The sequence below is a fragment of the Macaca fascicularis genome, chromosome 2 (genome assembly GCF_037993035.2).
Source record: "Macaca fascicularis isolate 582-1 chromosome 2, T2T-MFA8v1.1".
In the NCBI taxonomy this organism is placed as follows: Eukaryota; Metazoa; Chordata; class Mammalia; order Primates; family Cercopithecidae; genus Macaca; species Macaca fascicularis.
The window spans coordinates 113,711,184-113,723,597 of NC_088376.1; the positions used below are offsets into that span (position 1 = coordinate 113,711,184).

At 43.7% G+C, this 12,414-nt stretch overlaps 1 protein-coding gene across 17 annotated transcripts in view; it reads left to right on the top strand.

Annotated features, from left to right (window-relative positions):
• The first annotated feature begins 842 nt into the window (after nt 1-842).
• Nucleotides 843-12,414, top strand: part of DOCK3 (dedicator of cytokinesis 3) — a 687,722-nt gene continuing 676,150 nt past the window's right edge. For all 17 annotated transcript variants that reach the window (XM_005547251.5, XM_005547256.5, XM_005547252.5 and 14 more), the window contains exon 1: nt 843-1,207. In XM_005547251.5, the coding sequence (XP_005547308.1) occupies nt 1,171-1,207 (37 nt within the window). In that variant the 5' untranslated portion in view covers nt 843-1,170. The remainder of the gene's footprint in view (nt 1,208-12,414) is intronic.

Consider the following 12,414-nt stretch of genomic DNA (forward strand, 5'->3'; position numbering starts at 1 on the left):
TTAGGGCATGTGGTCCAAATGTAGGTGTAAAGGAGAAGTTCTGCAGTTCATGGTCTTTGGTAAGTGGTTGACTTGGGGGTCACAAGGTGACATTTACAGGCATCAGAATGAATGGATTCTTAGGGAGGAGAGAGAGGAGGAGTTTCCCGTAGGAGCCTGTACTTAGGGCCCCAAGGGAGGCAGACACCCAGGAGCAGCAGAGGCCGTGTCCTGGGTAGGAACCTGAAGGGCCCAATGAAGTGCTTCTTTACTAGCAAGGCAGCTGTGATTATTCTGGCCCCAAACATTCACCACTCAGGCCAACTTAGAGAAGCAAGAACCTAGGTGTCAGCGGCCTCAGCCCAGAGGGTATCCAGGAGAGACGGCCACGAGTGCACCCCACCTAGTTCCCTCGTGGCGACTCCACCCTGCGGACCCTGGGAATGCACAGGGTGGCTCCGGGGACCTTTCCGACAGCACTGTGGGTGACACTGGGATGGGTCTGAAAATGGTGTCGTCTCCTCCTTTTCCAGATCTCCCCTCTCCGAGCAGGAGGCCTTTGGCCATCTCCGGGCGCAGGCAGGAGGCATTGGAAGCGGAAGCGAGTCTGGAGTCTGGGTAGAGGGAGTCGCCCACCTGACCGGCCTCGCCCCCTCCGTAGTTTGCTGCAGCTGAGGGCCCCAGACCAGCGAGAAAGCCAGTCCGGGGCCGGGCAGTCCAATCGCTTCTCGCGGATTTCCCTCTGCTGGCGCGCAGCAGCGGCGCGTGGATTCGCGCGCGGGCTCGGGACGGCGCGAGCCCGGGCAGCGCGAGCCCCTGCGCGGCAGGGAGTGGCGCATGCGCGGGCGTCCTGCGAGCCCGCTGGGGCGAGCCGAGCCGCGGCGGCGCCGGGAGCCCGGCGGCGGAGCTGGGAGGAAGCAAGCGGCGGCACGGGAGCAGCGGCGAAGGACAGGTGGCGAGCCTTCGCCCGCGCCGCCAGGGGCTGCTGGGCCACCCGCGGAGCCTCGCGGTCCAGACGTGGAGGGGGTGGCGGCGGCATCCCGGACGGCCTGTGAGGGATGCGCCGCCCACTGCCCCGCGCCGCCTGACCGTCCCCGCCTCGACTCGCGGTGCGCCACAGCCGGGCCCGCGGCCGTCCCCGCCGCGTTGTCGCCCGGTTGCCGCGCCCGCGGGGCCGCGCCCGGCACGGTCATGTGGACCCCCACGGAGGAGGAGAAATACGGCGTAGGTAGGTGAGGCTCCGGCCTGGCCTTGCCTGGGGTTCTGAGGGACGCGCCCAGCTCCCGGCCCCGCCTGGATTCGCATCCTCTCGCCCCCGCCCCTGCCCGCAGGCTGCGCGGCCTCGGCGCCGGGCTAGCGCGGGGTGGGGGCGGGTGCGGGTGCGGGTGCGGGGGTGGGCGCGGGTCTCTCTGCAGAGAGGGCGGCAGGGGGCGCTGGCGGTGCGGCCTTGGCAGGTGCGGCCCGCGGGAGGGGTGGGCAAGGCCCGGGCAGTTGCCCGAGGTTTCTGGTGTGGGCCACGGGGCAATTTTACCCGAGAAGCCAAATTCCGATAATATGTTTTTTTCGCTCCAGAAGCTCAATTTTAATGAGTTTCCGCACCTGAATTGATGAACCCGGTGGCTGTTTATTTTTGGTCTGGAACCTTAAACGGATGAAAAACGTTGACATCATTTTCTCAGTTCAAAAATTTGGACATTTGACTGCAAATGTTTGATCTGTTTTGTTTTGCTGTTAGTATTAGAAATAATACTTTACAATGGGAAATGTTTTTGGACATGTATCAATGTTTAGATGTTTTATAGACACGGGTTTTTTTTTTTAATCTGTTTTCAGTTGAGACCCTATTCCTCTTAGAAACCTTTTTTTATCTGTTATAAGTGTTAAACTCCAGAAGCTAAATAACTCTTACAGTAATCTACTTCTTTAAAAAGAATATTCAGTAATTTAAAGTATTGAATGTTTTACAATTTTAGTTTTTTGTGTCAATTACATGATAAGAGTTAAGCCTCATTGCATCACCTATCATCTTGTTCAGTTAGAAACAGATTTAAAATGTTGAGTGTACAGGTTTTATTTTTCCTAAGCTCGTAGTGGAAAATTTTAGATAGGAAATCTGTCTAAACAGATTTTTGTTTCCCATCTTTACTGCAATTTAGTCAAGATTTAGTTCACAGTTCACTACCAAATAACTTGAAACTGCGGTGGTAACGAGTGTTTTGGAATGCTATTAGGCAGGTTATCGTGTGAAAATGAAATTTATTTAAATTTGAGGACCAGCAGAGAGGTCTTCTATTCTGGTAGAAAGTCTTGTTTTAAAAGGAAACTTTGTGAAACAATTAGCTATGCTAGGGTGGAGGTGATAACGGGAGCTCTGGTCCTAGAGTCTCTATTGAGAAGGAATTGGGAAATGATGCGAAGAGCTAGGATTCACCTCTAAGGACATTTTACCCCTTAGAGTATTCCCTGAATACTGAATTGATTCTGTGAAATGAGGAATTGGTGGTTTATCTTCTTCATAACTCGCTCCCAGAACTGCTGAACTAGAATAACAAGTAATCAATGTGAGTGGTCAACTCTCCAGTGGCACCCCATGATTGATTTTTTTGGAGGGGAGAGGAGCCCTTTTTTTGGGGTGGGGAGGAGCCCTTGAATAGTGAACAAAGTGGAATTCAGAGTCCTAGCTTCTCTTTACTGGTGGTGTGGGCAAGTAATTTAACATCATTTTCTTAATGTATAAATTGGGGATAATGTTTACCTATCTTACAGGGTTGTGAAAGTGAAATGAGAACATGCGGAATGCTTAATAAGCGTTGGTTTCTTCTTTTCCCCTTGGTATTTAGACTAATAACACTAAGTGTGTTAGTTCTGAGACAGAGCCAATGCAAGGTAATCAAGATAGGTACATGTGAATCTGAAAGCACTAGGATTTGGTGTGTGATTTACCCAGCAAGATGCAACGGAATTCTTGCATTCCTAGGACTGTGTGTTTAGCTTTAGAAAAATTGTTACTCCCTTTGGGAGGCCACTGCATTGGGCTCAGGGCAGAGCTTAAATGCTTGCTAAATGAGAGAGACAGTTACACTGAAGACGTTTTCATAGCAGCTGTGGTTTAGTATAATTTAGATGCCTTTTCTACCAAACCAAGCAACTCTCTCCCTGTTTATCTCACAGTCTTCTACTGTCCCCTCCTTAGTTATGATCTAAAAGTTTTTGTGTAAATTGTTTAAAACTCAGGACACAATTTTTTTTTTTTCCATAAGGATGTTAGGGCTACACTTCTAGACCTTTTCATAAAATCCGCTTTATGAAGTAGCTTATTCATTATACTTATGAGAAAAAGTCAATTAAAATGGCATTTTTGCCGCATCATTTAATTGCTATGAAGGCTAGCTTGAAAATTTAAGCATTATCATTTTCCTGTGAGAAAATGTTTGAGTTTCAGCTTTGATTTTTATGACTAAGTTGGAGCACAGATTTCTGTTTCTGTTTGTCAACCTATAACCATATAGCAGAGAGGGAAACCCCTTATACTTAACTTCCTACCAGTTTGGAGAAATTTGTGGAGGAGGGCCTCGAGGGCCTCCTTTTGCCCTGATGTTAGTGAGGGAAGGAGTCTCCTGTTGCAGCAGTACAAAGGGTTTTTTCCACTGCAGCCGTTCATTTGTATTTGACATTGGTAAGGCTTTGAGATCCTATAGTAATATCTTATTAAATTTTTTATAATATAGGAATTCTGGACAGGTTATAACACGACTGAATTGTTTGGTTTATTCATTTAGGATGAGGTGATTACTGAGTTCCCCTTTCCATTATAATATTCTGTGAGTGACTTTAGGCAGTGGGGAGGACATTATCCTTTTCGGAGGGTCAGTGATCGGCCTGTCAATGTGCCCGGGACTCTCACTTAGGTAACCCCATGTCAATTCCCAGAGTAGTCTTAAGACTATCATAGATGAAGAAACTGAATCCCAAAGATTGTTAATACTTTTTTTTTGTCTTTCAACGATTGTATATTTTCCTTAATTTTCTTCTTGGCAGTGGGCAGTATTTTGTGATATACTTGACTGTCTTGCTTTCTTTCTCTGGTACTGTAAGGTACTGTTCTTTACCGTACCCATTCGCCCGCGTTTTGACTTCTTATGTCTCTTTCCCTCTTAGAGAATCTCTGCTTTCCTTTCTGTTGCCATGAATGCTTGGAAAGTCCTGCATCCTTCCATTCTTTATTCTACCTTTCCAAGAAGCTTCCTGCTCTAAAGTGTATTAGGTGAGAAAAATCCAGCTATTTTTGTGAAACACCTGTCTTTCCCTATACTGACTGTACCCAAAGTACCAAATGTAGAATACAAAAACCAAGAAAATACTTTTCTTACCCTCTAACAGGAGCAACAGCAGGAGCAACAAACACCAACCAATTTTTAAAACAAGAATGTTTGTAATTAAATTCCTTGAATAGAGGAGCGGTAAAGGTTTGAGTATGTATGTATTAGTTTGACGTCTTAGAAGTGGAAACTGCTTCAGGTCATCTTGTTTATTCTGCTGCTGTCGTGGGCAATTTTTTTGTTTTTTTTGTTTTTTTTTGCTTGAGAGATGGGATTCTGCTGTTGTCATCCAGGCTAGAGTGCAGTGGCATGATCATAGCTCTCTGCAGCCTTGAACTCCTGGGCTCAAGCAGTCTTCCCACTGCAGCCTTCCAAGTAGCTGGGACTACAGGTGTTTACCACCTTGCCTGGCTAATATTTTTTTTTCCTTTTTTTGAGATGGAGTCTTGCTCTGTCGTCCAGGTTGGAGTACAGTGGCATGATCTTGGCTCACTGCAAGCTCCGCCTCCCGGGTTCATGCCATTCTCCTGCCTCAGCCTCCCTAGTAGCTGGTACTACAAGTGCCCGCCACCATGCCCGGCTAATTTTGTTTTTGTATTTTTAGCAAAGATGGGGTTTCACTGTGTTAGCCAGGATGGCCTCGATCTCCTGACCTCATGATCTGCTCGCCTTGGCCTCCCGAAGTGCTGGGATTACAGGTGTGAGCCACCATGCCCAGCCTTGCCTGGCTAATTTTAAAATTTTAATTAAAAAAGTATTTTTTAGTTATATGGTCTTGCTATGTTGCCCAGGCTTGTCTCAAACTGCTGGCTTCAAGTTATCCTCCCATCTCAGCCTCCCGAGTCACTGGGATTATGCCTGTGAACTACTGTGCCCAGCTAAGGCAAATTTTTAAATAATTTAGGGCATTTATTGCTTATTTTTTCTTAATCCCTTTTAGTAGAACATGAAAAATTTTTTTCATTACCAATCTGAAGACCTTACATTTTAGTTTTGTAATGTTATATTTTTTCCTATTTAAAAAGTAATGCATATTTTATGCATTATTTTTACCTAATTTCCTTTTGGTTAGGTTTCCCCAGATAGGGAAGAAAAGCACTTAAAAACAAAAAACCAAAACAAACAAACAAAAAAAACGAACCCTGAGTCCTTAAAAGAAACTTGTAAAGATCCTGTGGTGCAGGAAAATAATCTGAAGGTGGGGAGGGAATAGATCCTTGAAACCAGATCTGAAATAATTAGTGTTCACAAAATTTGAGTAAATCTGTTGGTAAATGTACTAGAATTCACACTGTCTGAAGACAGTGTGCTCTTTAGATATTTATTCAGTGAGGGAAGCCCAACCTTTGCAACCTCTGGAAGGACCCCAATACCCCTTTAGAGGTAAAGGCATCATCCACTAGGGGTAGGAAAGATTTCATATACCTATAACTTTATTTTGTTCTGAAAAGTGAGGATGTGCTTGATGTCTTGTTTAGTGTTTATGGGGAACTTCCACATTCATGATTCTACTTGAGCTTTACACTATATCACCGCCTCTCCCCTCTTTTTTAAACAGATGAGAAAGCAGCTTTAGCTGAGAGAAATTAAGTAACTGATCTAAGGTACTTTAGATAGTAAGTGCTGAGTTGAGATTTGAATGTAGAACTTTGAGATTCTAAGCCACAGATTGTATTATTACACTGTGTCCTCTGAGAGGAATGTGTCAGTAGTATGACTCTGGCTTGAAAGATGAGATATACTCTACAGTTTTCAATTTAAACTGGATAGTTACATTTAAGGAATTTTATTTCTGTATTGGACTTTTTTACTTTTTTTTCCTTTTTCTTTTTCTTTTCTTTTTTTTTTTTTTAGACTGAGTCTTGCTGTGACGCCCAGACTGGAATGCAGTGGTGTGATCTCGGCTCACTGCAATCTCCACTTCCTGGGTTCAAGTGATTCTTCTGTCTCAGCCTTCTGAGTAGCTAGGATTACAGGTGTGCACCACCACGCCTGGCTAATTTTTTTGTATTTTTAGTAGAGACGGGGTTTCACCATATTGGCCAGGCTGGTCTTGAGCTCCTGACCTCAAGTGATCTGCCCGCCTTGGCCTCTCAAAGTGCTGGGATTACAGACGTGAGCCACTGTGCCCTGCTTTTTTTTTTTTTTTTTTTTTTTAAAGATGAGGTCTTGCTTTGTTACCCAGGCTAGTGTGCTATGGCATGATTGTAGCTCACGGTAACCTTGAACTCCTGGGCTCACGCCATCCTCTCCAGTAACTAGGATAACAGTTCCATGCCACCATGCCCAGCTAATTTAAAATTTTTTTTTGTAGAGACTGGGTCTTGCTATTTTGCTCAGGCTGGTCTTGAGCTCCCGGCCTCAGGAGGCCCTCCCTCCTGAGGAGTGGTGGGTTTACAGGTATGAGCCACTGTGCCCAGCCTGTCGCCTGCTTTTTTTTTTTTTGAGATGGAGTCTCGCTCTTGTCTCCCAGGCTGGAGTGCAATGGCCGGATCTCAGCTCACTGCAAGCTCCGCCTCCTGGGTTTAGGCCATTCTCATGCCTCAGCCTCCCAAGTAGCTGGGACTACAGGCGCCCGCCACCTTGCCTGGCTAGCTTTTTGTATTTTTTAGTAGAGGCGGGGTTTCACCATGTTAGCCAGGATGGTCTCGATCTCCTGACCTCGCGATCCGCCCGTCTCAGCCTCCCAAAGTGCAGGGATTACAGGCTTGAGCCACTGCGCCCGGCCTGTCGCCTACTTTTTAATGGGGTTGTTTGGTTTTGCTGTTGAGTTCCTTGTATATTCTGTATTTTAGTCCCTTATCAGATAAATAGTTTGCAAATATTTTCTCCCATTCTGTAGATTGTCTCTTTACTGTTTGTTTCCTTTGCTGTGCAGAAGCTTTTAGTTTAATGCAGCCCCATTTGTCTATTTTTGTTTTTGTCGCCTGTGCTTTTGAGGTCTTAGTCATAAAATCTTTGCCTAGATGAATGTCCTGAAGCATTTTCCCTATGTTTTCTTTTAGTAGTTTTATAGTTTTGGGTCTTATGTTTAAGTTTTTAATCATCTTAAATCTATTCAGTAGACTTCAGATTTCTAGTTCATTTTATCATGCAGTATTAGACTATGATTTAGAAACATTAAGCTAAATTGTAAACATGGCACCTATTTCTGTGTAGTATTAGACGCATTCTGAAGCAGGACAGTCTCAAAAGAATGGTCATTGAGTTTGAAACTACTTTATCTTCATACCATATTTTTATATTGGTGCTAAATTTTAATTTTTAATAGCTTGTATTTTGAATTTTTTAAAATTTTTGTGTCTTTATTCTTTAAGAATGATCTGAAATTATTCCCAATATGTGAGCATTATTGGATATGCTATATTAGGATTTTAATTCCAATGTTATGCTTTTATTGTAATGAACAAACCAAACCTGTTTATGATTATGCATTTAAGTGTTTGCATACCCCCTTTTGACAGCTTTTGCCTGGAAAAGCAAGTATTTTTTTCACATATTTTAGCTCTTAAAACTTTAAAATTTTTTTTTTATACATCACCAAATTATTTTAGCTAAGTACTTGCAGTTGGTTTGCTATATCACACCTTAGGATACTCTAGTAAAGATAATTACTATGTTGGGAAATGTCATTCAGAAGCTTCCCATTTTCCTGCTTATCTACAATGGAATAAAATCCCATCCTCCTACTTCAATATGATTCTCCCTCTCCCTTTGGAACTCATTCATGAGCTCTTGCTAATAAGTGAGAACCAACATGATAGAAGAATTAGAGTGTGATAAACACAGAACTTGATAGTACTGATTTAGTACCATACCTTCAACAGATATGTATTTGGCCTATATTCAAACATATCTATTGCCAGTGCCCTCACTACTTTTTGGGACAGCCCATTTTATTGTTAGCTGTAATGAGAACATTCTTTCTTATTGAGTAGAGTAATGAATCCCTGTAGTTTCTTATAAGTCCTTGTTCTGTGCCTGCATATAAATAACTTGTATCATAGCTCTTCAGTAAGTCATAAATTTTAGAACTCTAAGAAATCTTAGAGATAATATGGTTTAAGGCCCCAGAGCTAAGACTAGTTGGAATAGCTAGCATTCATGGTTTATCTAATGTATCCAACACTTTCATGTTATGGTTCAGATGTGCATGTTCAGCCTCATCCACTGACTTGTTAATACTTTACACGTTAGCCAAACTGAACTTTCCTCAGGTTCTTCTGTTTGTGCTTAACTTATAACCAGTGCTGCCATGTCCCAGGACCATTAAACACTTATTTGCTGCATCATGTCTTTGTTAATATTGTTCCTTCTACATAGAGTGCCTTTCCCCCATGTCTTTATTTCTTAAATTATTTCCAGCCTGCCAAGACTTCTCTCATATATTGTTATCTCTGTAAATCCTTTCCTAGATTCTTGGCCCTACCCCTCTCTTTCTCCAACCAGATATATTTTATTCTGTTAAATCCTGTTATACTTTGTAGTTTATAGTGATATGTATACTTTATCCTGTTCATTAGACCAGTGTCTTTCCAACTTTTGACTATGACCTACAATAAAAAAATACATTTAAAATTGTTATCTTGGGCCAGGCACAGTGGCTCATGTCTGTATTCCCCGCACTTTGGGAGGCCTAGGTGGGTGGATCACTTGAGGTCAGGAGTTTGAGACCAGCCTGGTCAACATGATGAAACCCCACCTCTGCTAAAAATACAAAAATTAGCTGGGCGTAGTGGTGCACGCCTGTAATCCCAGCTACTCGGGAGGCTGAGGCAGGAGAATCGCTTGAACCTGGGAGGCAGAGGTTGCAGTGAGCCGAGATCGCACCATTGCACTCCAGCCTGGGTGACAGAGTAAGACTCTGTGATCCTCCCAAGTGTTGGGACTACAGGCGTGAGCCACTGCACCTGGCCTGTCTTTGTATTCTTAGCCGATGCACCTCAGAACCAGGCATGCAGAAGGTTTTACACACATATTTGTAGCACTGAATTGGACATTTTTGTTAATGTGATATAAAGACTGATTTTTAGAGACTTCTGAGCTGCCATTTCACACTAATTGCTGATACTGAAATGATAACTCTAAGTTTTATTTTATATGAACTGAGGTCAAGCTATATCCCGTCCATCCTGAACTTGTATGATATTAAACAGAAATGTAAAATTTTAGTTTCATTTAAACAATATTTGTTGGGGTCCACGTGTTTCCTAAACAAAGGAATGAACACACAAGACAACACAAGACAAGACAAACATGGCGGCCTCCCCGAATGGTGCGCTCTGCTTTATTTTATACAGTCGTTTGTGGAATGTTGCCAAGTCACAAGACACATTGTTGTTTTTCTGACGTTTCCCTGATTTTCTGGATTTTCAAGATGTTTACACATAAACAAGCCCCCAGGGTCTGCTGTTTGCAGCTGGCTCCTTTGTCCTCCCTGTTTGTAGGGAAGGAAGCCCCGCTTCGTTTGCAAGAGCAGGACTTATCGGGAACGCCCTGCTTCGTTTGCAAGAGCAGGGCATATCAGGAATGTCTCGTTTGCGAGCACGTAGTCTATTTCTGTTAACATTTTAACCACTGTATTTGGCTCATGAGTACAACCTGTCAAATCTTTTTGAAGCTTAAGTTTGTGATCCAAGATATTACTATATTTTCTTTGAACCTTTACACGGTTTGTCTTCTATGTTTTTCCAAGTGGTTAATAAAAATGTTGGACAGGGCCGAGCGCGGTGGCTCAAGCCTGTAATCCCAGCACTCTAGGAGGCTGAGGCAGGCGGATCACGAGGTCAGGAGATCGAGACCATCCTGGCTAGTATGGTGAAACCCTGTCTCTAGTAAAAAATAGAAAAAATTAGCCAGGCGTGGTGGCGGGTGCCTGTAGTCCAAGCTACTTGGGAGGCTGAGGCAGGAGAATGGCGTGAACCTGGGAGGTGGAGCTTGTAGTGAGCTGAGATCACGCCACTGCACTCCAACTTGGGCGACAGAGTGAGACTCCTTCTCAAAAAAAAAAAAAAAAAAAGAATAAAAAGGGTTGGACAGGAGAGGAAGAAAATTTTATTGTCCTAGGGAGAAATTATGTCTAGTGTATAAACAAGTAGTGTTTGCAGTGTTGTGATTTGAATGCAGATTATCTGTGTGAACATTTTTTGATAGTGCCAGCTGTGCCACCTTTGTGAACTTGATAATGTTTGAGGTTAGGATGGGCTCCTTAGCCTTAGTTCATGGCTACGATGTTTTAACAAGGGGCAAAGATGCTACTAAAAGGTCTGTGTGGACTTACTAAGGCATGGGGAATGAGAAAGAAATATCAGCTTTAAAAAGATGTTAACTTCATTTTTGTCTTCCTGTACAGGAGGAAGGGTGGCACTAAACTTTTCTCAGAGTTTTGTTTCTGACATTTTCTCTCCCCTCCCCTCCTCTCCTTCCCCTCTCTGCTCTCCTCTCTCCGACCCCCCTCCCTCTCCCCTCTCCCCTCTTCCCTCTTCCCTCTCCCCTCTCCCTTCTCCCCTCTCCACTTTCCCCTTTCCCATCTCCCCTCTCCCCTTTCCCCTCTCCCCTCTTCCCTCTCCCCTCTCCCTTCTCCCCTCTCCCCTTTCCCCTTTCCCATCTCCCCTCTCCCCTTTCCCCTCTCCCCTCTTCCCTCTTCTCTTGGCTGGTCTTGAACTCCTGACCTCAAGTGATCTGCCTGCCTTGACCTCCCAGAGTGTTGGGATTACAGGCGTGAGCCACTGTGCCCGGTCTCTCTCCGCATTTTCTGTGCTCTAGATATGCTGGGCAACTTACCCTTTTCCAGACAGGGCTATAATGTTCCTACCTTTATTGCTTTGCTCAGGGTGTTGTTATATCATTGGAATCCCATGATTCCCTTTCTCTGCTTGGGGAATGTTAACTGAAAAAGCTCAAATGTCGTCTCTTTTTTATGCCTTTTCCCACTCTGCCTGATATAAATAAGCATTGCTGCTTCTACTGCAGTTGGTACCAACCTCTAGTATGGCATTTAGCCTTTTAGATCATGCTTAATTGCATCTCTGCCTCAGGGACTGAGGATAAGGAACTTTGTCTTCATGTTTGTATCATCAGGACCTAGTTCATAGTGAGTGACTGGTGAATGCTTAATTAAGAATCCAACCTAGTGAAGAATTTTATTTTGTTTTATTAATCCTGATGGTATTTTAAAAGGCAGGCTGTAAACGTAATAATATTTGATTGTTAGAAATTTGTGACATCATGAGTATACTTTTTTTCTCTTGCCCTTTCTCTTTCTTGAGCTTGTTAGAGAGGTTTAGTGCCTATGGCTAAGTTCAAATGACAGATTTTGAGTGGGAGCCTTAGGATTCCAGTATGAATCCCTCTCTCTCACCTCCAGTTTCACAGTCATCACAACAGTGATCCAGAAGTCTTACAGCAGGTAATTGGGATGCAGTTTGAACTTATCCTGACAATACCTCTTTTGTTTGACATCTTTGGGGAATGCTGTGTTTTGGATGAGTGACTTTTCCAGGGAATTCAAGGTTAAACCTTTAAGAGCACCAAGAAAAGATTTTGTCTATTTTTGTTAGATTTTTTTCTTTTTTTTTTTTTGAGACGGAGTCTCGCTCTGTCGCCCAGGCTGGAGTGCAGTGGCCAGATCTCAGCTCACTGCAAGCTCCGCCTCCCGGGTTTACGCCATTCTCCTGCCTCAGCCTCCCGAGTAGCTGGGACTACAGGCGCCCGCCACCTCGCCTGGCTAGTTTTTTGTATTTTTTAGTAGAGACGGGGTTTCACCGTGTTAGCCAGGATGGTCTCGATCTCCTGACCTCGTGATCTGCCCGTCTCGGCCTCCCAAAGTGCTGGGATTACAGGCTTGAGCCACCGTGCCTGGCCCTAGATTTTTTTCTAAAATATGACATATTTAGTCTTTGCTATATTGTGAATTCAGTATCTTGAATACATTTGAGCTTTTTATTTTCCTGTGTAACATTTCCTTCTGATTACATAACATATATATCATTACAGAAATGTCAGTAAATACAGAAAAACATACAAAAAAGAACATAAAGGTGATGTCTTATTTTCGTTACCCGGACAGTACCTCTCAACATATTGGCATATCTTTTTAGTTTTTTTTTTTGTATAT